General features: G+C 39.7%; 1 protein-coding gene across 1 annotated transcript in view; it reads right to left on the bottom strand.

The window, feature by feature from the left end:
• Fbn1 (fibrillin 1) overlaps nt 1-27,590 on the bottom strand; it is a 254,992-nt gene that overhangs the window by 99,624 nt on the left and 127,778 nt on the right. Inside the window, exons 8-14 of the mRNA XM_045156152.1 lie at nt 22,649-22,774; nt 13,474-13,632; nt 9,907-10,092; nt 9,190-9,330; nt 7,395-7,514; nt 2,382-2,507; nt 658-780 (exon numbers count right to left, since the gene is read on the bottom strand). Coding sequence (XP_045012087.1) covers nt 658-780; nt 2,382-2,507; nt 7,395-7,514; nt 9,190-9,330; nt 9,907-10,092; nt 13,474-13,632; nt 22,649-22,774 — 981 coding nt within the window. The remainder of the gene's footprint in view (nt 1-657; nt 781-2,381; nt 2,508-7,394; nt 7,515-9,189; nt 9,331-9,906; nt 10,093-13,473; nt 13,633-22,648; nt 22,775-27,590) is intronic.

The raw sequence follows: 27,590 nt of genomic DNA, 5'->3' as shown, positions 1-27,590 counted from the left end.
CACCATGGCCGGCTCACTGCAACCTTACTCTGCTCTCTCAACCTTAAATAGCTTCACGTGCTACACTTCGGCAATAGAGTTATGGCAAGAGGCTCTGGTCACACCATTTTAGCAAATTTCTTTGACCTGTTCTTTAAATCTGATTCTAACTCCTATCTAGGATCCACATGTAACAGTCACTCATCTCTGGCTACCAAAGAAGAAGATAAGCACAAGTCTACCTTCAGTGACTTGTCCCAGGATGTTAACAGCACAAGTAAAACATCCCATTTTTACTTCGATACCTGAAGCAATGAAATCAAGAAATCCAGTTGTCCTTATTTCCCAGTTGGAAAGACAAAGCAGAACTCAGCTAATCAGAAAGACGCCCACATCTGTTAGAACACCATTTGGCAGTTCAGCTTGATATGCTCTACCTCACTTACTGGGTTCCTTTGAGAGACCCTAAACACTTTGTCTTGAAGTAAGAATAACGTTCTGGTCACAAACCGTGGCTTTTTGAGTGTCTGGATATAAGGAAGAGTACCATCCAGGCTTCCTAAATCACAACTTGGGTCTTATCCACAGGGAGAATCCACAGGAAGGGGGTAACTATAAAGAGCTTACAGAGAAGGGCAAGCAAACAGCAAAGGCTGAGTTCCGTTTTCTAGCACACACCTTTGCAGTAGCGCCCATCTGATGCCAGCTGGAATCCAGGTTTGCAGATACACTTGAAACTGCCGTCCTCATTAATGCACATTCCATTAAGGCACATGTTCCTTATGCTGCATTCATCCAGGTCTGAAAAACCAATACATGATTTCTAATGGTCTGAAGGGGAAGTTTACAGAGGAAGCCAACCTGGATCAAAATGGATTTTCAGGGGCTGGAGAGATGGCCTAGTGGTTAAGCCCTTGCCTGTGAAGCCTAAGGACCCCAATTTGAGGCTCGATTCCCCAGGACCCACATAAGCCAGATGCACAAGGGGGTGCATGCATCTAGAGTTCGTTTGCAGTGGCTGGAGGCCCTGGCGTGCCCATTCTCTCTCTTTGTCTCTCTCTTTCTCTCTGTCACTTTCAAATAAATAAATAAAAATAAAACCAAAAAATTTTTGAAAAAATGGATATTCATTCTTCGCCTTTCTTTCTTTTTTCTTAGTATAGTATTCCCTAAGGCTAATTTTCATCCAAATTATATCATAAAACAGAAGAGAAGTCATATAAAGTAGGTATCTCAAGTTTGATTTGTCTTAATAGAAAGAAATAGCAGCTGTTTTCAACTTAAAAGTATGCTAATAGAACAGGGAGTATATCTAGTCTACAACTCATACAAACAGAATGTAAAACAAAAATTAAGACTAGTGAAATTTAAAATGTGTTTATGCTATATCCTACTTGTTTAAAAAGTGGAAACCAGAAGAAAGCTTGTTGGTTGAAGCAATTTTAAATAGCAGTAGAGAAAAATGAATTTTTTAAATGAGAGACTCAAATGAAAAATACAGCTGAGCCTTTGATCATAGGGATGATATTCATGAGCATGTTGCTCTGTGGAAGACCACAGCTGATGGGAGGCGCTGCCCCTCTTGGCATGATCTGTTTTCATTTACAAGCTTTAGTCAGACCAAAGTAATTTTTTTTCATACTTATCTTTTCAAAATAGATTATATCCCAATGGCGAATTTTAGCATTAAGTCTTTGAATTGAATCACTGAGATAGTACTGTCCCCCAAATGTTCCTAACAACCATTTTGAAATTCTTTCAATGTATGAATATACTCTGGGGATGTTTTTCCCTAAGGCTGCTGGGAAACATGATCCAGAGTATTCTTCACTTTTTGCTAACAGCCTGCAAGTTGGAAAGTTCCCATCATAGTTATATTTCCTTTTTGAGGAAAAGATGATGGTGGTAAAATACAAGGTTTGAAGCATTTCAATTCAAAATGGGGCGATGAGTCCAGGAGGCAATATAATAGACTAGCTCTCAACACCTCACATTTCTCTCAACCAATTGTACATGCCCAGGCACTGATTGGTGAATTTTATTACCAGGCAGGTACTTTAAAGAATCATCAGTGACTATAAAATTATGGGTTTATATATGTCTTCTTTTAGGAGGTTATAAAAACCTTCACCATGAACAAATTCTGGTCATGTAAAAACAGAAAGTAGTGAGATGCTACAAAAATTTCAACATCACAGGAATCTTTAAATGCCATCTCTTTAAGCATATTTCAATGTTATTTCATCCATATAAATGTGAGCTTAGGACAAAGCTACTGTGGAAATTTAGGCTTGCCTCCCAGATAGCAATATGTGAAATACACTTGGCTTGTTCTTGTTCAAGACTCCTGATAATGAAGCTTCAAGACAGGGAGAGGAATAGCTTTATTGCACCATTATTACCTTCACAGTTCTTTCCATCCCGAGTGACATGGAATCCTGCGTTGCACACGCAGTGGAAGCTGCCATCTGTGTTGATGCAACGCCCATTGTTACAGATCCGGCCATTCTGTAAACACTCGTCGACGTCTGCAGTCAAAGTTGAAAAGAAGAAATGGCTTTGCTTTGGAGGTTTTACAATCATTTTATTTCTCTCTCTAATGAAGATATTGGATTTCAATTAGTTAATAATATTCTTTAACATAAATAGAATACCAAAGAACATGGTATGTGGGATTATCAGTGTTCAATAGACAGAAAAACAGCCCTGCATAATCATATTCACTCTAACCTAATTTATATGAAGACCACTTATACCTAAATTCTATTAAGAAAATATAGCATTTCTCTAGCTAATTTATTCAGCAGTATGTACAATTATTTATACTGACCTTTGTCTGGTATCAACATATGATTAAAAGGGAGATCTTACCAGATCAGAAATACTGCTCCTTTAGTAATCACAGTTCTCCCTGAAAACCATCTACAATATGACTGAGATAGTCACCTTTCTTATAATAGTTCTGGTCCAAGTACAGTTTTGTTGTTCATATATTTATTCTTTAAAAAAAAAGTAATTTCATGAGTATTCTACCAACCAAATAAAATATTGGTATCATGAGATTATTCCCCTCCCCCATTTTCTACTGTATTTGATATTATACTAAAATAGAACTTGATATAGAAGTATTAAAAATGATAATAACTTACATACCCTGTCTTTGCTCTCTCATCTAATAGTTCATAATATACTGTGGTGTTTTATTCACTGGTCCCCCATAAACTTGGGTGTTCTGAATGCTAGGTTCCCAGGTGATGGAGATTTGGGAATAACCCCTCCTGGAGGCAGTGTATTATTGGGTGTGGGCTTATGGGTGTTATAGCCATTTTCTCCTTGCCAGTGTGTGGCACACTCTCCTGTTGCTGTTATCTACCTGCTGTTGGTGAGGAGGTGATTTCTAACCTCTGCCCATGCCTTCACTTTCCCTTGCCATCATGGAGTTTCCCCTCGAGTGTGTAAGCCAAAATAAATCTGCTTTTTTTCCTCCAATCTGCTCTTGGTCAGGTGATTTCTTCCAGCAATGCAAACCTGACTTCACTAGTTGGTACCAGAGGAGTAGGATTGCTGCCAGATATCTAACTGTGTGGCTTTGGCCTTTTGGAGCTAATTTTCAAGAGGAATGTGGAAGGATTTGACACCTTGACCTAAGAGATGCCTTGCAGTGCTGTAAGTACAGGTTGATGGACTATTCTGGTCACAGTTGAAAGACCTGAATGCAATAAGAACTACGGACTATGAGGTATGGCTTGTAAGAATGAAAAAGATCTTTGCTTGGACTGGGCTAGAAGCAGTTTGTGTGAGAGGCTTGCTGTTATGCCCATGTCCTGAGACCTTGTACAGTATTGCATTGTGTAGAAATGGACTGGTGTGAGCAGAGGGATATAGTATAGAAAAAGTGAAATCTTTGGGTCAAAACTGCTGCCTGTTCAGCTGAGATTAAGAGATTACAACCTTTGATATGGGGCTAGCTGACTTTCATTGGGACCACAAAAAGAATGAAATCTTTTGAAGGGGTCTGAATGCTGAAGGAGAGTCCTATTCCTCAAAGTCTGCTGTGTTCCCTCCTGGATTATCAAATTGGCACCATACCTGGTACCATGGAGTTTAAGACATGCAGGAAAGAGGGAGTCAATGAATTTGAAACATGGTCTTGTGTTTTGGAAATGGCCACGGATAATGTGAAACAGGTTTGCTGGATGCCTGCATGGGGATCTGATGGAGTCATGAGGATGGACTGTGGGTTGTAGTGGTAAAAACCCAGTAGAGACGCCAGGACCATGAGATGGCTGCTAAGGAGGGCTGCAGGCCCTGGATGAAGTTTCCCTGGACTATAAGTAGCCTAGCTGGAGGGACAGAATTGGAACTCCAGAGACATGTTGCTGGTTAGAATTATCGGACTTGGAGATTTTTCACTGACTGGAGTTGTTGGACTTGGAGCTACAAAGTTTGATGTTTGCCCTGGTTGTTTTAAATCTTGTATTGGTTGAATATTTCTTTGCTATGCCCAATGTCATCTTTTTCAGTTTGTGTTTATTCTGTGCCATTATGGTTTTTTTTTTTTAATTTAGTATTATGGCTCAGTTAAAAGATCTCAGACTATGGGAATGTTTGAACATCATTAGGATTGATAAAAACTGTGGGGACTTTTAAAGGTGGACTGAATGAATTGCATTTTACCTCATGGATGTAAATCACTTTATTGTGGCCAGGGGCTGAATGTGATGGTTTGATTCAGGTTTCCCCCATAAACTTAGGTGTTCTGAACGCTAGGTTCCCAGATGAGATTTGGGAATTAACCTGGAGGCTGTGCAATGTTGGGGGTGGGGTTATGGGTGTTATAGCCATTTTTCCCTTGCCAGTGTTTGGCATACTCTCCTGTTGCTGTTGTCCATCTGATGTTGGTAAGAAGGTGATGTCCACCCTCTGCTCATGCCATTGTTTTCCCTGCCATCATGGAGCTTCCCCTGGAGCCTATAAGCCAAAATAAACCTTTTTTTTTTTTTTTTTCTCACAAGCTGCTCTTGGTCAGGTGATTTCTGTCAGCAATGCAATCTTGAGTGCAACATCTACCCGTAGTAGAATCATGGTAACCTAGGTTATCTGTTTCCCTCCTTTCCTAGGGACTACAGACCGGGTGAGCATTAGAGAGCATGTACACAGATTATCATGGGGAATAGCATGCAATCATTTCTGTGGCTCATTCCCAGAAGATAGGAAACTGGCCAGAGTTGGATGGAAGCAGACTTAGCCACACAGAGTGGAGGCCACAGGTGCCTGAGTGTAGTGCCTTGTATACCCCAAGACAAGAATGTGGACTTTTATCCTATCTGGTTATTCTGTGTGCCCTGTATCTGCATAGTGTCTGTGGTTGATTCCCTGAATTTCTTTCTGAGAAGATCCCATAGTGGTTTTAGCACAAGCCACTGGACTTGCTGAAATAGTATGGGCTTATCTTCAGTGACCTGTGTGGCAAAAAGCTCCAGTCTTTCTATTTTATTTCTTAGTTGTTGCTAAAATCTGTCTTGCTCCATACTCAAAACAATAATAAAATTTACATATTCTTAAACAGACTATTTTGTTACCATTCTATAATTTTTGAGACTTAAATTAAAGTAAACATAAAAAGAGTTCATCTTTTTTCTCTCCTTACTAATTTCAGAGTGCCATGAGAGTCTCACAGCCTATCAGACAAAGTGAAAGCTTGCCATTCAAAGTTCCCCTCCACTGTTTCTGTCTATCTTTTCTGTCTCCTTTTATCCAGCCCCTCATGAACATCTTTTCATCTAAGGACATGGCCTTCTGGATCTCTCTCCAGAGACTTTCACCTGCCATGATCCTACATTCCATACAAATTTAGCTCTAACTTTTAAAGAACACAGACCTCAAGCTGTAGATCTTCCTCATTCACCAATAACTAGGCTTCATATTGACAACCACCACTTGCCTCTACATTTGTTGGTCCTTGTCCTAGCTGGACCTGCTCAGAAGTCACTTCTCATTGACTATTTAACAGTAGGGACCCTTGATAATGATGTTATATTATTTTCTATGATTGCAAAATGCTCAGTGAACAACTAGCAGTATAAGTATTTTAACTAACAGTTAAAATATTAAGAAGGTTCTCAATTCAAGTAAATGTTCAACCTATCCAGATTTATAATTCAGTTAATGGGTGTTTAATAAAATTATACATGTAGAAATGATGTGTTACATGATTTTCCTGCTCAAAATTGCTATTTTTATGTAGTATACCTAAATATACTGGTGGTGATATATTTCCAACAGAACTAAGCTCAAAGATTTTGAAACCAATTCACTGATAAACATTCACTCTTCTATATGTCTTCAAGTCACATGAAAAGTTTTTGCTAAAAGAAGCAAAGAAAACCATTTCTTAGTAATGATTTTAAGATTTTTAAGTGCTATAAACCTCCCTTCTTTTCTTGTGTTTAAGTGTTTTCTTATTTCTATCTGGTCTTATTGGATTAATAACAGTTCATTCTATGTTAAATTTATAGAGATTTAAGTTCTTTAAGGGTAGGTAGCATACCTTATTTATTTCTATACCAGAAACATAGAGGACAAATGTTATTTAATAAAAGCCACATAGGACAGCTTAATAATTCATTAGAAACAATCCTGAATGGGATTTCTTTTTTTTTTTTTTAAATTTATTTATTTTGAGAGTGACAGACACAGAGAGAAAGACAGATAGAGGGAGAGAGAGAGAATGGGCGCGCCAGGGCTTCCAGCCTCTGCAAATGAACTCCAGACGCGTGCGCCCCCTTGTGCATCTGGCTAACGTGGGACCTGGGGAACCGAGCCTCGAACCGGGGTCCTTAGGCTTCACAGGCAAGCGCTTAACCGCTAAGCCATCTCTCCAGCCCGTGAATGGGATTTCTTATGAAAGAATATCTACGGCAGTAATTCTCAGCTTCAAAGTGCACAAATACTGCTGGCAGAGCTTGTCAAAATGCTATAGTGGGTGTAAGGGAGGACTAGAGATTTGGAGTGCCAACCAATTTTCAGGAGATGTTGCTGCTGTTCACACGACTGAGTGGTAGGGTGTTAGAACAACTTCCTGTTCTTTGATCTGGCTATGAGGAAACTAACTACATACAATTTCACTAGAAACCTTCCTCTGTTTCTATGGCATGATGAATAACCCCATTTTCTAACTCTTAGATGAAATATTAACAATAATCAGTAATAAGTCAAAAATAAGTGAAAAGAAGCTATTCTCTAAGCACAGAAGTATCTTTTAAACTAACTGGAATGTTTGCCAGATTATATTTGCAATAAAGTGAAAAATAAATGGGACTGGATTAGCCTCTTCCACTTAAGTTTCATTGGGCACCTTCAAAGCAAAGACTTCATTTGGCACTGAGGTCCCAGCTTCCCCATGAGACCCCTACCTCGGCACTCGGTCCTGGTGAGTGTGCTCTGGTAGCCAGCTCGGCAGTGACAGGTGTATGAGCCCTGGGTGTTAATACACTCTCCACCAGTGCAGGGGTTTTTCTCACATTCATCAACATCTGTAAAGCAGAACATACTTGAGTGAGAGGTTAGATAAAAATAAGTCACTATTCTGAGACTTCATAGATTTCCTATACCTTCAAAAAACATTTTCCTTTTTAGAAACAGGATCATTTCTTCTTTCCAGATCACATGTAATATGTTGTTTTCATGTGTCATTTTTTCAGAGAAAGGTCCTAAGCACATAGCAGCTCAATGCTTAGAACTAATAAACATTATTTTCTTCCACGAGTTTGGCCTAAGAAAATCGAAGAGACAGCCAGGCCTTCCAGCACAGGCCTGCTATCAGTGTTATTTGGGATGCTAAGGCAAGAGGATCAGATATCAAAGACTTTCTGGACTACCGAGTCAGTTCAAGGCCTGCCTGGCCAACTTAGTGAAACCCTGTCTCAAAAATGAAAAGTAAAAAGAGAATTTGGGGATATTATTCAGTGGTAGAGCACTTGTATAATATATGTAATTTCTCAGAGTTCAGTCATGTACCAGCAAAATATGGGACTAAAATTCATTTATTTCAGTTGTTTTTACATTTTTTAATACATAGATATTTCACTTTAGTCTAAGCATCCCCTGCTAAGTTATATTAAGAATGTGGGAACAAAACATGAAGTAATGGTTGTTTAAAGGGCATTTCTCATCCTCTATGGAGGTAATCCTGACCCCAGATATCTTCACCAGTTTTAGTCTCACAAGTGGTACAACAGCTTTGAATAGTCAGAATGAGTAGAAGTGAGCTGGCTTACATTGTAAAGTAAGGCTTAGTGAAGATCTTGGGTCTACCAAGTTCCTGGTGCAGATGTAGGTCAGATCCACATGCCCAAATCCTGAGCCACATGCTCCCTCTACTCTACCATTCTGAATGACTTCTACCAGTATTCATATAAACAGGAAATGAAACAGCTAGAGAAAACAGAACTACTCATTTCTGACTGATTCACAATTACAGAATTGAAATTTATCACAGAACTAAGAGATGAATTTATTTTTAAAATCCAAAAAGGTAAATGGCTACTGGGTACTTTTATCTAACTAACAAGTACCATATCCTTGTGTTGTATTTCCTCCCTGCACTAGCTTATATACCATGTTAATAACGTGAACTTTAAGTTTAGAATGTGTACGTAGAGAAGGTAAGGTATTTATTTGAATTAAAAGGATGTACAAAATACTATAATTTTGGATAGGCTTTCATGATTAACTAGTCAGGTTTTCTATAGTTTGAGGTTAACAGCAATTCCTTGAATATACTTAACATTGAGCTTAAAGTCACTGCAGTAAACATAATTATGTCTCCCTAAATATGCTTATATCTTAATTATCAAAACATACAAGTATGCTTACATGGTAAAGGGGAATTAGTTTCGATGGGATTAAAATTACTAATCCACTAACTTTCAAAACAGGGAGAAACCTTTGGATTATACAATTGAACCAATGTGATCACAAGGTCCCAAATATGGAAGAGTTAATCAGAGGAGAGAGAAATCAGGCTATAAGAGACCTGAAGACAGTACACTCTATAAAAGTCCACTAACACCCATACTGGAAATTTAACTTGTGAACCTCAAAGAATAAATTTTATTGTAATTTGTTACAGCAGCAACAGAAAACCACTGCATCATGGACCAAAACTGCCCTAGCCTCTTGTCGCCAAGCAAATGATTAATCACATACCAATACACTCCCCGCGGAGATCCAGCTGGAAGCCTTTGTTGCACTCACACCGGTAGCTCCCAGGAGTTGGAATGCAGCGCCCATTTTGACAGAGATAGCGGACCAGCTGACAATAGTCAGTGACATTGAAAGGTACCACTCCTGGAATGACATTAAATTCCATTAGGATTCTTTATAGGTACAACAGCCTTTCATTAGTACTGAATCTGGCAATCATGGACAAGACGGTGAGTCATTAAGGAAGTGAGACACTCCGGGCAAAGATCATTCTAAAGAGTCAATGGAGTGCAACTCCACTCCTGCCTTCAGAGGTCATATTACTTGAGCCAGAAGGAGGAGTGATGCAGTTCAGCATTGCTCCCTGCCTGCCTTACCCCTCACTGCGTCCTCTCATTCGAGGCATTGACTAAGGCAGTGAGTTGTTGGCACTTAACCACTTGCAAAACTGCACAGTAAATATCCAAACTATAACTTTATACATCCTCTGCTATTAATCCTTTTCGTGAATGAGATTTCAGTATTTCCCATTTCATTGAAAATATCAATAACCAAAGGACATTAATTTTTGGAATGTACAAGACTTCCATTTTTATCTATAAAACAGAAAAGTTAAGAAGGAAAACTGGTAAACACATTCAATGACTATATGAGCCTGAATAAACAACAACTATAACCTGACTAATACAAGAAAAATAACTGGTCAATTTGAATTCTTACTTGCTGGTTCCCGAGACGGAGGTGGAAATGGGTAATCTGGTGGTGGCCGAGGAACAGGAATTGCAGGTCCAGGAGGAAAACCAGGAGCAATGGGTTGAATTGGAGGAATGGGACCCAGCGGTGGGGGAGGATATTCTGGTCTCCCAGGTATTACCATAGGGACAGAACACAGCTTGTTGAAATCCTCTGGAAAAATACAACATAACAAAACACAAGCTGAATGAACTATAGACAGTTGATACTATAGGCCTAGCAAAAACATTCTCTTTAAGAAATCTTTGAATAACATGTCTTCAAAGTATATTGATCAAATGGCATAAAGGTGGGGTAGAACCCTAATTGACTCCATTCACATTTTCAGTGCTTACAGCAATAAACAAATTGGGGCAATAATGCAAAATCAAAACTCTCCAAAATATATACCACATAATCTTCCTAAAACCTAGTACATCTTTGTCTAAATTGAAATTCACCTCAGAGAAAATATAAAGTCCTACCAGTGCATTTCACGGGGCTCTAAAGTGCACATCAAAATATTTTAGGTTCTAATTAGAGGAAAGTATAATGACACAGATAAACTGATGTAGAAATTTCAGTGTGACCGTTTTGTTACAATATAACATATATAATATATAAAATATAACTTCTTTTGAATAACTTTTTCTAAAAATTAAACAAAGGTTTACATTTTATTTCATGTGCAGTGTGAAGTTACTGCAGTCTTTTGCAAGGATGAGATATGCTCAGATGAATCTTTTCAGAAGACCACATTTGCTGACAGATCCTCTCTCCTCTATCCAAAACCTCAGCACAAGGAATCAACATTACATTATTGATTCCCAAAGTGACACATGCATTTTAAAAGCAATTCTTCTAGCGCTCAAGCCATGCATCTTTCTAGGAGGGCATGTTCTTTAGAATGATCTAGTAGTAAACTAAATTGGTTGGTTATTTAGAGAGCATGTTGACACCATATATGACTTAATTGAATCATATTGTATAAGCATATAGGGAAGTGCACATGTATAAAGTTTGCATTGCTTCTTTGATCCATACATACAATTCTTAGTAATAAACAGAAGCTTTTTAGTGACATCTGCAATCTGGTCTTTATAACCATGATGATGAGAAATACACACCAAGCAAAAAGCACACTCAAAACCATTGTCAACTCTGTATTTCTCCACCTTCACTCTCATTGCCTCTCCAAATGTCCTGATTTAAACTTTAGGAATCAGATTAAACAGTACTATAAAGCCCAGTTTTTAATCAGAATTGATGGGAAAATGGTACACTTAGTAAGCTGTTCATTCTACCTGAGTGCCAATTACAAGTAACCCTTTGATAAACACTGTATAAGGATAAAAAAAAAAAAAAAACCTGAGAAATATGGGATTACAGTGATGAATGAGACCTGTTAAAGGAATTTATCAGCTAGTGAAAAAGCAGTATGTGAACACAAGCAGGCTCTGAGCTCAGTGGGGTAGGATCTGTGCCACAGAGCCTTGGGCCATGAAGATGAGGGAGTATTTCCAGTTGTAGTTACCATGGGGTATTCAGGGATTAGGTCATATGTGAGCAGATCTCCCACCCACAAGAGGGTATGTAACAAGCAAAGACTGCAGGAGTAATGTGAAATGTGCAGAAGTTTTAGGAAAAAAGAACAGATTGTATTAAGAATGCTCAGACTGTGTTTATTCAAGGGTAAAATTTACACAATTTAGTTAGAAAATAAAAGTACTATATACAGTAACAAGTGAAAGATGAAATGGGATCTGAGAAGATGGCTCAGCAGTTGAAGATGCTTGCTTGCAAGCTTGCTGGACCTCAGTCCATTTCCACATAAAGCTCACAGGCAAGCCAGACTGGAGAACACATGATGGCAAACCAATGACAGACCATATTTCAAAACAAAGATGAAAGGAAAGGTCAAACACCCTGAGATATCCATGGGTACCCCACACACATCATACACATAAATATATACACATACATAAATAAAATATTATAGAAGCTGAACTGGGGCTGGAGAGATGGCTTAGCAGTTAAGGTGCTTGCCAGCAAAGCCAAAGGACCAAGATTGTCCCCAGTACCCACGTAAAGTCAGATGCACAAGGTGGCACATGTGTCTAGAGTTCATTTCCAGTAGAAAGAAGCCCTGGAGTGACCATTCTTTCTCTTTCTGATCTTCTCTCTCTCTCCCAAATAAATAAATAAAAATATTTTTTAAAAAACCTAGGAGATGGAGAGATGGCTAGTGGTTAAGGAGCTTGTCTGTGAAGCCCAAAGACCCAAGCTCAATTATTAAGTACCTACATAAGTGAGCTGAACAAGGTGGCACATGTGTCTGGAATTCGTTTGCAGTGGCTAGAGGTCCTGGTGTGCCCATTTTTTCTCTCTTTCTCTTTTTCTCTTTTGCCCCCTCTCTCTTAAATTAATAAATCATATACAAATTGAAAAGCTAAACTGTATTCAGGCTTGGTAACTTTAAATGCTATGCCAAATAAATTTTTTTTTTCTTTGTCAGAAAGGTGTGATTTGGAACATGTTAATCCTGGGGAAATTTTTCTGTACATTTTCTTTTTTTCTATTTTCTTTTTCTATTTTCTTTCTTTCTTTTATTTGTGGTAGGATCTTGCTGTAGCCCCAGCTGGCCTGGAATTCACTATGCAGTTTCAGGCTGGCCTTGAACTCACAGAAATCCTCCTGCATGCTGGGATTAAAGATCATGTGCCACCATGTCCAGCTAATTTTTCTTTACATCTTCAGAGATACTTTGTTTGTGAGGATCAGATGAACTGCCCTTTGGGAAATGCACAGGACAGCCATGTGAAAACAGAAACCAGCTGAAAGGCTGCTGCAATTATTCAGACCAGAGAGCAACAAATCTTTTGTGGGCATGAAAGGGATCTGGCAGATAAATGAGTAGTTGCCAAGGAAAAACCATGAGCGGGACTTGGCAACCAGAAGAAGGAAAGGTAAATGAAAGGAAAAGATGACATTATGTTCTAAGAGAACTAAGATTTGCCCTACTGAGTTTTTGAGTACCACATGAGCACCACCACATCGCTCACAGAAAGTGAGGACAAGCACTTCCTGCAAAAGCTGTTATTCTGAGGTAATAAAAGAGTTAAGGGCTGGAAAGTTAGCTTTGAGGTTAAGATCTGCAAAGCCTGACCCAGGTTCAATTCCCCAAAACACACCTGAGCGAGATGCACATGGTGGTGTACATGTCAGGAGTTTGTTTGCAGCTGCTAGAGGCCCTGGCATGCCCATTTATTCTCTCTCTCTCTCTCTCTCTCTCTCTCTCTCTCTCTCTCTCTCTCTCTCTCTCTGTCTCATTTCCTCTCTCATAATTAAGTAAATAAAATTTAAAAGGCTATGTCACCAGTAATCACTCTTTCTGTCTCCTGTTTATCATCTGGGAAATTTCTCTTGATGCCATCTCCTACAGTTTCTGAAATCTGTTTTACTTACCTGGGTTTTCCTTAGATGTGCATTGTACCCTCTGCTACAGGCTTGGGAAGGTTAGATGGGGATCCACTAGAGATGAGCCAAAGGTCTTACCTGTTGCTCTGATGGGACACATCTCAGGGGCAACAGTGACCCCTGGAGACCAGCATCTGCCAATGTCACAGCAGCACTGCATTTTGGTTATGGACTGTGGCAGCTGGTTAGAGCAGCGCCCATTTGCCAGAGCTGTGTAACAGTACCCTGGGCGAACATCTGTGAAGACAAACACACACATCCATTATGATCAAGCCTGTGACAACATTGCCTTGCCTCGGCACCTTCATGTCTCAGCCTGGGCTGTGGCACAATTGACTCATATGCAAGCATTCTAGAAGGGAAGCCCTGAGCACTCTCCAGGCTCAAGACTCTACCAGAAACGTCTTGTCTCACACCTTTGCCCCTGCACAGTACAGCACTTGGCCAGAGTCCCACATTCCATACCCACAGTGGGAAGGAATGATTAAAGCCATCTGTGCCATAGGGAAAGAGAGACTAAGAAAATCACCAATGGTGGCAGTTAATTATTTATAAAGGCATGTCTCTATACTAATGATAGCCTGGGTTGTCCTTGGTTTTAAACCACTTAATTTGAGCCACTGAAGGCAAATATTCATATAAGCATATTAAAAAACAACTCATCTGTAGCATGGTCTGTATTTCTTAAAGACTTGTTAATTTTTGAGTTGAAACTGTGAGTCATACATGTCCTGGGAGATTCTATTTTTTAAGGAGCTGCTTTGCAGCCAAATCCAATGCTTATTAATCAGATTTCTTTTTGTCTTGAGGCCCTAACAGATCTTATAAGACTCTTCATTATTTATAGCTCCAACATCAGCGATTCCAAATTCTTAATTCTATAGGATACAACAGTTGTAGAAGGTGTTTTTGGCAGAAATGCATCTTCTCAAAGCAACATAGTAAGACACATTTCGATTTATCACTTTTATTAGGTTACGTCATGTCTCTCATAACAACATCTGGCACACTAAGGTATAACTCTGGTCTACCAGAGTTTCTGGCACAGAAAAAGACTTTGAGATACTGTAATGAAAAATAGGTGGTGGGCAGCAAAGCAAAATACCTTTTTCAACCTGATACATATTGAGTCTGTACCTCTCTTCAAGTACAATGTATCTCTATACAGTCTCTATACAATAGAGTTTTGACACATAAATAACACTTGCAATATCCTTCTCATAAGGTATTATACATAGTAATTACTTTTTTTAAAGTAAAGAATTAAAAAACTTCAGTGTATATGTGTAGTGTATCCACACATGTGTGCTGACATGTGCACCCCATGCAGATGCTTGCAGAGGCCACAAGTGGAATGCTGGGTGTCAACCTCTACTGCTCTTTTGTTTCCCTAAAATGGAGTCTCTCATTGAACCTGGAATGGCTGTTTTTGGTTAGTCTGTCTGATAAGTGAGCCCCAGAGATTCCCCTGTTTCTGTCCCCCTCAGTACTGGGTTACAGGAATGCATGGCCATGCCCAGCTTTTTATATGAGTGCTGAGGGTTAAACTTAGACCCTTATTTATACATGTATGCCAAGAGCTGTTACCTGCTGAACCATCTATCCAGTCCCATAAACTGAAGAAAGTTTTATAATCAAAACTTCATCACTATGCTTGATGAAAGTCTGAATATCAAACATCATATTTTCTTTTTTTAATTTTATTTATTTATTTTCAAGCAGAGAGAGAGAAAGGGAGAGAGAGAGCAGAGAGAAGAGAGACAGAGAGAATGGGCTTGCCAGGGCCTCTAGCCACTGCAAACGAACTCCAGATGCATGTGCCCCTTGTGCATCTGGCTTACGTGGGTCCTGTGGAATTGAAACTGGGGTTTTTTGGCTTTGCAGGCAAATGCCTTAACCACTAAGCCATCCCTCCAGCCCCCTAATATTTTCTTATTGAGGGTCATAGACCCATAATTATTATCATCTAAATCATACCTAAGAACACAAAGCTCTCCAAACTTGTTGATTTAAGATTGATAAAATTGAGTACAATAAAAACCAGATTAAATTAGAAGAAAGCAAACAAATATAGACAAAGTATCAAAGAAAATCATGGGTTAGCTTTACAGATACAAGATTATTTCTGAAAAGTACTTAAAATCATTAGTGCGAATAAGTGTATGGGCTGGACAGATGGCTTAATAAGTAAAGATACTTGCTTGCAAAGCCTGATGGCCTAGGTTCAATTCCCAAGTTACCATGTAAAACCAGATGCAAAAAATAGCACATGCGTCTGGGGTTTGTAGTGGTAAAAGGCCCTGCCACACACATACTCTCTTTTCTGACTCTTTCTCTCTGAAAGAAAGAAAGAAAGAAAGAAAGAAAGAAAGAAAGAAAGAAAGAAAGAAAGAAAGAAAGAAAAAATAAATGTACTTTCCAGAAATTATTTTGTGCTTCCAGTTCCTGTACTTTTGGTTCAATTACTGGGCTTTGGCTGATAAATCCAAGGCCCAGAACTGGTTTGCCCCCCAGTGAGCTGTTGATTAGGGAGACTCATGAGGTCCTCAAAATAATGCAAGCCACTGCCAAAACACCGCCAGAGCTAAAAGGTAAGACTCTACTTCTGAAGATACCACATGCTATAATCACAAGTCATCGAATAACCATGGAAACCAGGTTCCTCCTGGCTAGCCTTATAGTGTTGGAAAGTGCTATGGAAGCTGCTAGGAATAATGGTTGCCAACAGCGTGAATAAGCAGGAAATCCTGCAAGTGATAAAGTCAACCAGACAAGCAAGAATTATATACCTGCCAATGCAGGTAAACAATTGTGCACAGACTGAACATGAGACCTGCTCATTGGGGGAGAATTCATACCAGCAAGGATTCCCTAGGACAAAAAACCAATAGGCTTCAGAGAGAACCTCCACTGCTCTATAAGAAGAATGGGCACATTCTCTATGTGGCTCTTTCTCTCTTCTATCTCTTTCAAATAAATAAAAGGGGGACTAGGGAAAAGGCTTAGTGGTTGAGGCATTTGCCTGCAAAGCCAAAGGATCTTGGTTTGATTTACTAGGACCCACGTAAGCCAGATGCACTAGGAGGCACATGTGTCTGGAGTTGGTTTGCAGTGTCTGGAAGCCCTGGAGCACCCATTGTCTCTTTCTCTCTGCCTCTTCCTCTCTCTCAGATAAATAAATAAATAAATAAATAAATAAATAAATAAATAAGCGAGCTGTAGAGAGGTCTTAGTGGTTCAGGTGCATGCCTGCAAAGCCAAAGGACCCAGGTTTGATTCCCCAGGACCCATGTAAGGCAGATGCACAATGTGGCACATGCATCTGGAGTTTGTTTGCAGTGGCTGGAGGCCCTGACATGCTCCCCTCCCCCCACCTGCCTCTTTGTCTCCCCTCTCTATCTCTCTCAAATAAAATAATAAAAAATAAAAGAAAAACAAGAGTGGGCATACATATCACTAAGTCTCCATAATAATTATGCTTATCCCATTCACCTAAAACTGCTCTCACTTGTAGTTAGAGATTCTGTTCTATCTTACAGATGGTGGAGAACACCAGGGATGACCAGGATGCACCAACACATCAAAAATAAATAGCCAGCTCTGTACCATGAGATGGGTCACCTCCACCACATTTGCCTGGGCATTTCCTGGAAAGGAAGCAGTGACACGAGTACTGCTTTCATGGCTGTCCTGAAAACCAGTTCCAAGGAGATGGCGACTAACTCTGTGGTCATTCGAACCTCATCAAAACAGAGATCTAGACAATTCAGAGAACCCAATACTAAATCAGATTTCTATGTATGCACACCAAGGCTCAAGGAGCATTGCAGAAGAAGGAGTAGAAGGACCATAAGAGCCTCAGAGTGGGTTGGAAATCCCAAGACACTGTGCCCACCCGCACTGACTGAGGCCACTTGGTTCTCACAAGAACACTGACAACCCCACAGGAGAAGACCGTCAACAGAATGGGGGCAGGGGAGAGGAGATATATGTGTACAACCTTCTTATTTAAAATATCAATCAATGGGCTGGAGAGATGGCTTAGCGGTTAAGTGCTTGCCTGTGAAGCTTAAGGACCCCAGTTCGAGGCTCGGTTCCCCAGGACCCACGTTAGCCAGATGCATAAAAGGGCACACGTCTCTGGAGTTCGTTTGCAGTGGCTGGAGGCCCTGGTGCACCCATTCTCTCTATATATATTTATCTGCCTCTTTTTCTCTCTGTCTGTTGCTCTCAAATAAATAAATAAAAATAAACAAAAAAATTTAAAATATCAATCAATAAATAAAAAATACTCTCAACAAAGAAGTAGAACACACTCTGATCTCATCTGGTCCATGACAAACAGCTGAAATGGGGCTCAGATAACATATTCTGTGAAGCCCTGGAGTGGTAGGGGGTTGAATAGGGAGAGAAACAGAACTGCCTATATTCTAATTTGCAATGTCCTGAAGGTACAAATACTTTACATACTGGTTTAGTGAGTATTTCAGACATGGAAACCAAAGGCTATTAAGAATGGGAAGAAATCCTCAAAACTGGCTTATATCCCAGCTGCAAGTTAAGTTGGTGGTCAAAACCCAGTGTAAACACTTGACCAAATTATGAAATTTGTTCATATAATTTTCAGACAGACAGGCTATCTTTGAGAGCAAAACTGAGACCTATAACTGCCAGCACTAAATTCTTAATAGGCTAATGTCTATTATTTTGCAAATTAACTATGACACCATGCAGTTAGAGATCTGGCTTTCTAACACATTAAATCAGTGAGTCAGAAGCTCAATTAAAATGGTAAAGTGGTAATCACTGGGGTTGACAAAATTATAAACTGCATTTGGATTACTATAGCCCTTCATTCATAAGTGCATGCAATTATGTGTACAATAATTATCTTTCTCTTTCTTTTCTCTTATGTTTATGTTTGGTTGGTTGGTTTTGATTTTTTTTTTTTTTTTTTTTTTTTTTGCTAATGAGAAACCTTTGAATAGTCACATTTATACAGCTTAGAGTTTTTAAAGAAAATGTATAAGCTAATAAAACATAGAAGAAGAACACTGGACAGCAGGGGACATATGGAGGAGCAGAGCCCAGGGTACACCAACGGCAGTTCTCCACTTCCTTCTAGCAGTGCAGTGGCGGGGGAAGGTAGCCCTCTGGGGCTGGCCACTTGACACCGAGGGTAAGAGTGGCTGCAAGATAATAAAGAAGACCCATGGGAGCTGAAGCAGAAGATGGTTGGGATCTGGAAGCAGAAGAAATCACAGACCCTTTTGCATACTTTAAAGTGGCTCTGGAGATAAATGAATAGAGAACCAATCTATTTCCTCTTCTTTCTCTCTTTCTTTCTCCTTTTCTTCCTTCCTTTCTTTTTTTCTCATTTCCTTCCTTTCTTCTTTCCTTTATTTCTCTCTTCCTCCTTCCCTCCCTCCCTTCTTCCCTCCTTCTGAATCACTTGGTTCTTATTCTTGGAATAGAAATCAGCTGGTACCAAAACAAATATCTCATGGATTAAATAAGTATTTTCACGCTATTATCGGAATCATTAGCGCTGTTGGTTACAATCAGACCTGGGGGTTGTGAGGCACAAAGTAGACACCTCCAGGTGTTAAAGCAACAGAACATGTGAGTAGCAAAGAGGAAAATCACAGAACAAGAACGTAACACTTTAGAGCTTATAAGATGAAGAAAATAACAGGGCTCAGGAAGCCTAAAAGTGTCAGAACAGAAGATAACAGTGGGAATTTATGGTTATAACAAATGTAGGAAGATTCTAGATACTACCATCTGTCTATGAGGTTGTTTGGGTCCGTGACTTCCAAAACCAACTTACAAACAATGGATTTGTTCAGGAGTTGTAGATTCTGCATTTTCTTATTCCTGGGGATAATTTTGGGAGTCTCTGTGTTTGGAGGGGAATAGAAGCGGTAGGAAAGGCAAAACTGCCACTTGGATCATTTTGAATAAGGAGTTGCTAATTATGGCTATAGTAAACCTCCTAGAGCAAGAATTGTCATCCTGGGCTGCTGCTGAGGCTGCTGATGGAGACGTGAGAAGACCGCACTCACACAGGTCTGGCATGGAATCTTTCCACTATCTCCTGCTCAAGCTATTGAACCAGAGGACTTATCTGGCCTCTCTAAATCTTGGCTTACTTTCTATCTATAGTACTGCTGTGAATGTAAGTCAAAAATTTATATAATAAGTTGCTTCTCACCTAACAGGTCATTCAGGAATCTTAGCTTTTTCCTCTCTTTCTTTGTAAAATTCAGTTTGGATATATTTGATAAAAAGAATTTCCAAAATGTAAATGATCTGATACATAAACGTATTGTAATTCTCTATTATGTGTGTGTTTTGTATACATGTGTATGTGCAGAGGTATACACAGGCACATGAAACCAAAGAACATTGGCCATCCTTTCTCTGTTGCTCATCTGTGTATTTCCTTGAGACAGACTCGCTTTGAACTTGGAGCTGTGGTTTTCATGAGCGGCATTGATTCTCCCATCTCAGCTCCCCACAGGACTGGTGTTATAGGCATATGTGACCACACCCAACTGTTTACATAGGTCCTAGGACAGAACAGACAGGCCTTGAACTTAAGTATTCCTATATCAATCTTCAGAGGTCTAGCCATCTTAATCATTTAATGTAATTTGAGGCTCTCTTTGAGGCTGAAAACACAATCTACTTCCTGTCAAGAAAAGTTCCTGTGATGATCATATTCCCTGGATTTCATATACTATCTGGGATAACTTGGAAAGAAACAATAGTGATGTGAATCACATGTGTCACTCTCTTCAGTTCCAGTGTCCATCATAGACTCCCCAAAATTAAGTGATCCCGACACTTACTGTTTCTAAGAAAAAGTCTAGATATAGTTTTTCAAAGACCAACTCACAGAGATTACCCTCAGCGATTAATTGTATGTGATGGAGTGTAAAGGTTCAAGTTTTAAGTGGGACTCAGCTTTGATCTTAAATCTGTACTGAGAAAAAGGACCAGAAACCAATTAAAAAAATAAAATTAAAAACTAGCACTTATTTTTCCTCAAGGGCTTCACAGCTCTGCCTCAGTAGTAATTATGAATTGCACATTTTAATATTCACCAATACTTCATACCCACTGTATATACAACATGTGCTGAGGCTATCATTACCTGCAAAAGACCTGCATTAACATGTTGCCATGGACAAGGGAAGTGGTGAAAAAAAGAACATCAAAATAGAAAAGGGAATAGCTGAAAAGAAAGGGTCCAGTAAAGGTGAACAACGGGGGTACGTAAAGTAAAGGGGTAGGATTATGTAAATTTTAATAAAGCCTTTTTAAATTATTTATTTATTTATTTGAAAATGAGAGAGACAGAGAGGCAGATATAATGGGTGCCCCAGGGCCTACAGCCACTACAAATGAATTCTAGATACCTGTGCTACCTTGGCCCTCTGACTTACATGGGCCCTGGGAAATTGAATTTGGGTCCTTTGGCTTCACAGATAAGTGCCGTGACCACCAAGCCATCTCTCCAGCCCTAACAAAGCTTTTTAATATAACAAGCAGTTTTAAAAAGTGTGCTGCTGCTGGGCGTGGTGGCACAAGCCTTTAACTCCAGCACTTGGGAGGCAGGCAGAGGTAGGAGCATCACTGTGAGTTCAAGGCCACCCTGAGCCTAATAGTGAATTCCAGGTCATCTTGGGCTAGGGTTTTACCCTACCTCAAAAAACCAAAAAGTGTGCTATGGTCCACTAGGGACACAAGGGAAGTACTCAGTAATCTTTTCAGAGAGTTTACAACTTAACACATGCAGATATTAGAATTCCCCACAAGGCTATTTAAGAGAAACATGTCCTCAGATGAAGCAGACACTGGTTTCACGTAGGATGAATGGGAGGTCTTCCAAGACAGAGCTTCTGAATGGTGGAACACATACGATTATGGGCATGAAGGAACACAGTGAATGTCCTCTTAGGGGTGAGAAGCCAGGACTATGCTAACGGGCAAGGCTGGAAGGAGGTTAGAGAACAAAGTTCCCCAACTATCATATTGTGCCTTTTGGAACTTAATTTTATCGTAGGTTATGAGACTTAAAGGAAGTTTTAGCAATTATTAAATTAAGCCATTGTCAACTCTAACTTTAAGGAACAGAATACTCATTTAATTGATGTCTTTATACACACATAACACCACAGTGGATAAGAACATGGCATGTCCCACTCTCAGACCTTAGCAGCCCTCGATGGTTTCAGGGTATGTGAAAGATTCATTTGACTTAGATTAAAAAGCACTAGCTTGGAGGCTAGAGAGATTGCTTAGTGGTTAAGGCAGTTGCCTAGGAACCCTAACGACACAGGTTTGATTCTCCAGTACCCATATAATAAAGTAGCACATGTATCTGGAGTGTATTTGCAGTAGCTAGATGCCCTGATGTACCCATTCTCTCTCTCTCCTCACTTTCTCTTTCTGCCTTTTATTGCTCTCTCTCAAATAAATAAATAAAATATTTTATATAAAAAGCACTCATTTCCATGTCCTGGTGGAAAACCCAAGATTTTTTTGAAGTCTAAGACTGTATTGTAATGGGTAAAAAGCCGAGGAGGAGTTAAAAAACAAAACAAAAAAAAAAAACAAAAAAAACGGTGTGGGTAGCAGAGAGGTCAAGACCAAAGCATTTCTTAAGTCCAAGACTTCATTGTGATGTCAGGACAGACTGAGGGGATCTGACCCTGGAAGGAGTGCTTGGGAGACAGTGCATGGAAAGGACAGGGACAGGTGAGAAGGGAAAGGAGACAGAGAAAAACAAGGGAAAACAAAGAAAATAACTGAGATTTATGAGCAAGAAAGTTATTTAATAAAAACACTATTTGAAGAAGATAAACTGGCAAAATAGATAGTAGAGAAGCCATACCAATTCAGATATTATTGAAAAATTCCATATCTAAATTAGCATAGATTTTGGGAAGTGACTGAGATGGGTTTGCAGAAAGAAATAATATGGACAGCTTCAAGGAATGACACCACACAACTGCACGTTCCTTCATAGGTGGAGGATGTCTGAAGGGTGTCCTGGAGCATCTCTCTTTTATGGGAAGCAACAAATCCCAAAGCAAGACCACAAGATGCTTCTGCTCAACTCTTGAATGCATTTCCATAAATACATATTTTTACTGAAATTTAGCTTTGTCACAAAGATATACAAAGATATATAGTTTGTAAATGACTTATAAAAACCATGCATATTATCTGTAATTAAACCTACCTACACATCTGGTACCATCAGGTGAGGCATAAAAACCAGGAGGACATTTGCAGAAGTAACTGCTGACTGTGTTTGTACATTCACCTCCATCACAGATTCCAGGAATAGTGCTGCATTCATCAATGTCTGCAACATACACAAGAGTCTCAAATCACTCATGGAACACACTTCATCATTGCAAGGATTCACATGGAATATGAATGAAACCATGCCCTTAGAAGAAAACATTTTTACAGAACAAAAGCTGCCAGAAAATAGTTTATTCAAGTATGTATACTTCTCCTATCCCAGAGTTACTGAATTCAAGATACTAGGGTGAAATAAACTCATTCCCTTTCTAAGCTAAAACTGTGTTCAGGTATTTCACCAACACCACCATCTAATACACCAAATGTCATTTAATTTTGAAAGTTTGCTTTCCCTTTCTCTGAAAGTTTTGCATGAAACTAAACTTTCCTACTGATTATTCTGCATTTTGTATTGCTTTCTGTATTCCTTTTCAAATGGATTTCCCACTGAGCAGATAATGAAATACTTCAGAAAAGACTTTGTGGTCTGAGTGGTGACTGAAAGTTGGCCAATTGGGTGACCAAGCTAGGATTAAGGAGTCCCAACTTGGTTTTGCAGTGGCATGCCCAACCTACCATTATGGTGTTTTTCTGTGGCTTTGGTATAGGCATATTTGGTGAGTAAACTCCAATGGACACTGGTTGTTCCACCTAGATTTCCTTTCAAGAAAAGACTAACTTGCCTCTGCTATTAAGGGTACTGACAACACACTGCCCTTGACTCTCGACCCCTTAAGAGACGCTCCTGAGCTATTCAAAGCTACCTTTCCTAAGGTTGCACCCTGCCCAGGTATTGCATATTTGACAAGAAATTGTGGAAAAGGGACAAAGTTCTGTTCATCTTGACCTAACGAAGGCAAACTTTCAATGCCACTCTATCTCCACATATTCCTCAGTTAACAGTGCATCAGAAAGTATCACAAGTTACCCTTTACATCTGCACACTCTGGCCTCTTCCTTCCATCATATGCTGATCTTACTATAGGACATACTATAATAAATATCCTCAATACTAGAGGCCAAAGGCAAGGTCATCTTTCAGGGCCTGAGTTCACTGGTCTCCAAGGAAGCAATGAATGTCTGTCCACTTGAGACAAATGTGACCATTTCCTCAAGGGCATATTTTTAACAGGTCAAACCTCCCACTAACAAATATCAGTATGGGGTACCTGGAAGGCAAGAGGAACACTGAGAACTGTCTGTGCTCTCTAAGGAAGGAAGGCTATCTGTACTATGCCAGGGATAGGTAGGATTACTGTGTCCAATAATCCTGGGAGCCTATTAATGCCAGGCTCACACTGTTGAAGCTCAGGAATGATATATATATATACACACACATATAGATTAATGGGGGTGAAAAGGACTAAGTGAGGCCAGGGGGAGAGATTAAGTAAAGGTGAAGGGAGGACTAATCAAAATCTAAGAGGATATAAATAAGTCATATGGAAACCTACTTTCTTGGATAATGGAATACTCAGAAGCCACAGATTGTTACTAGAAAATTTTCAGTGCCAAAGATGGGATACCTTCCAGTGAGTTGTTGGCTAGGAAGGGCCCTGGTACCCGGAAAACATTACAGGCCATTGCCAAGGCTCTTGGTTCCCCACCAGGAATAGATAGTAAAACCCTATTGCTGAAGACTCTACATAACTGGGCTGCAAGGTCACTGAGCAATCATGTTGGAGCTGAGCTGAAAACCTCTTCCATGTAGACCAGCTGACAGAAAGCTAGAAAAAGCTATGCTGCATGCAGTCCAATGGGAGATAGAGAAATCACCAGTTAAGATACTCAACAGTAAACACTGCAAGCATTAAATTTGGCCAGCCAGGCCAAATGAGCCAATGGGTGCAATAGTGGTACATCTGTTGTGGGGGAAATCAACTGCCCTTTAATTTGACTGGAGGCCTGCTCCACGGGAGGGGATACATCCCTGATACTGAAAACCTACAACAGAGGTAGTCAGGAGCCCTAGAGGTATAACGTCTGCTGGTGTCTGGCTAAATGTATATACTATGCTCCCTAAACTGCCCAGTAAGCACTTCTCTTAATGTTCATACACATATATTAATGACACTCTCATTTTTGGTTGGAGAAGCTTCTCTTTTCAGATGGCAGTGACCTTGGGATGGTTCAGAAGGTACCATGGTACTGAGAAGAAGTGACAGAGGAGTACTCAGCACTGAAATATCTCTATCACATCTTCCAAGGCTTTGGATCCATTGCAGAAGAGGTGGCAGAAAGAATGTGAGAGCCAAAGGAAAGGTAGGACTCCTTACAACATGCTCCTCCAGACACAAACTGGCCTGGATATCCATGACCTCACAGTGTCTGACACTACCTACACAAGACATCATAACAGCAGGAAAAGATTGTGACATCAAAATAAAAGAGAGACTGATAGGGGGAGGAGATATGATGAAAAGTGGAGTTTCAAAGGGGAAAATAGGGGAATGGAGGGAATTACAATAGGTTATTGTCTACAATTATGGAAATTGTCAATAAAACAATTAAATTAAAAAATTTTTAAATGAAAAAATTTAATTTAACTTAAATTTAAAAAGAAGAAAAAAAAAGAATTTTTCTTCTCTTTTCCAAGTGATGCAGTTCATTTCAAAGGCAAAATCAAGTTCTTAGTGGACTGTATTCATGTTTATTCTGACTCCAGCCCAAATCACCATTTCTGTGCCAGGCTAGAGGCTACAAGCAAGCACTAACACACCGGGAATTGGCAATGTGAATCCAATGCAACACAGATTGGACTTTTCATATGTATATGTGAAAAACTTAAATTTAAAAACTTTTTTTTAAATCTAGGGAGCATCAATTATTGATAGCAACTTGAAAGAAATGCTAAGAGTAAAGATAGAGTCTGTACTATGGAGCTGGAAAGAACCTCTGTACTTCAACTTGTTTGCTTTCATTTGAAAACTGAAGTCTGAGATGGTAACTGACATAATTCAGACCACACAGAGAACTGGGAGCTTTAAATGGACTAGGGCCTGGTCAACCCTACTTGCAAGGCCCCTTTAGATACACCTTACAGATCTATTCCTGTAATTGTAGGAGTGCAAGTTATACTAAGCCAAAAGAAGCTAGGAATATAGGCAGCTACATGAGGAATGAGCCCTCACCCTCGGTGGTAGGTCAAGCAGCCCCAGGAGTTCTGCTGGGTGCCCAGAGGGCAACAGCCTCTAGAACAAGTAACCAGGTGATAAATAGGTTATCAATTTGTAAAGGGAACTCCTGAGGCCTTTGACTCTTATGCAGGGGAGTGCATGGTGATTTGAGGGCTGCATTTTAAAATCTCTTTTGCCTCATGCAGTGCTATTTTAATCATTAAAGGCTGGCTGACAATACGCTAATGGTTAATTAGGAATCCAAGAGACTTCTTCCAGAAATTAAACTTAATCCTTTAATTGCACTTTAGGTCTTGACTTACTACTTCAGTAACCTATACAAATATGGATTTGGCTTCCAGAAGGGAAAGGCTTTCAGTGTTTGTACTCCACAGTCATTGGAAAAAACAACATAGAGTTGTCAATAAACTTTCCCTTTTTCTCAAACCACAGCTATAAATCATAATCTGTTTTTAAATGCTTAAGAAGCTAATATTTATTATTTTATCACTTCAAGTTATTAATTTAAAATGATCCTAGAAGTGCACATTTATCAAACCTTGGTCTATAACATTTGATCAATATTTGGGAAAAGGAGGATATTCCGAGAAAGAGAGAATTCTGAAAGAGGAAGATTTAATGAAACACACTTTGAATTCTAGAAGGGGAAGAATAGTGGTAAGCATCTTAGGAATTTGCCGATACCTGTTGGACTAGCACATTTTTTATAGTAGTGTAAAAACTACACAATTTCTTCCTCTTCAAGTCAACATAAAAGTGCATTTAAAATCCAGTCACAGGGCTGAAGAGATGGTTTTGAGGTTAAGTGCTTGCCTGTGAAGTCTATGGATCCCAGTCCGAGGCTCGGTTCCCCAGGACCCACTTTAGCCAGAGGCACAAGGGGGCACACGCATCTGGAGTTCCTTTGCAGTGGCTGGAAGCCCTGGCACGCCCGCTCTCAATATCTCTCTCTGTCTCTTTCTCTCTCTCTCTGTCACTCTCAAATAAATAAATAAAAAATGAACAAAAAAAATTTAAAATCCAGTCACAGTGATGACAAAAGTATCATAACAATAAGATGATAAGATGTTACAGTTAAGATTTTGACTATCCCTTCTCCTGAGGGCTTGGTCACCAGTTTAGTGTGTTGTCAGGCCATGGTGACAAGTGGAAGGCAGTTGGGTCATTATGATGTTTTGAATTTAAAAATGTCCCCCATAGCCTCATTTGTTTGTGATTAAGTCTCTTACTTAAATCCCCAGCTGGAGGAGCCTTTGGGATGTGGAGACTTACTGGAGGAGTTGTGTCACTAGGGCCAGGCTCTTGGGATTTTTTAAATCTGGCCCCACTTGCCAGTGCTAACCAGGTCACTCTTGCTGCTTCTTCCCTGCTAATATGATAAAATGTGGTGAACAGCTGCCAGCCATGCTTTTCCTACCATGATGAAACTTCTTCAAAACTATAAGCTAGAAATAAACCCTTTCCTTCCATAAGCTGCTCCAGTCAGGTGGTTTGTCCCAGAGATGAGAAGGGGCTACTAAGACCCAAGCTCTGTGTCCCCTTCTGTCTATCTCTCTCTCTCTCTCTCTCTCATTTCTCCTCTCTCTCCTTCATGGTCGCTGGAGGGTCTCTTTTACAAGATGCTCCTGCCATGATATACTGCTTCTTCACAGGTTCAGAGCTGTGGACACAGGTCTAACTGACCATGGGCTGAAATCTCTGAAACCATGAGCTGAAATAATGGAAAGCTAACTAACA

This window comes from Jaculus jaculus, chromosome 8, assembly GCF_020740685.1.
Source record: "Jaculus jaculus isolate mJacJac1 chromosome 8, mJacJac1.mat.Y.cur, whole genome shotgun sequence".
NCBI classification, from domain to species: Eukaryota; Metazoa; Chordata; class Mammalia; order Rodentia; family Dipodidae; genus Jaculus; species Jaculus jaculus.
This window is presented reverse-complemented; position numbering and strand designations above follow the sequence as displayed.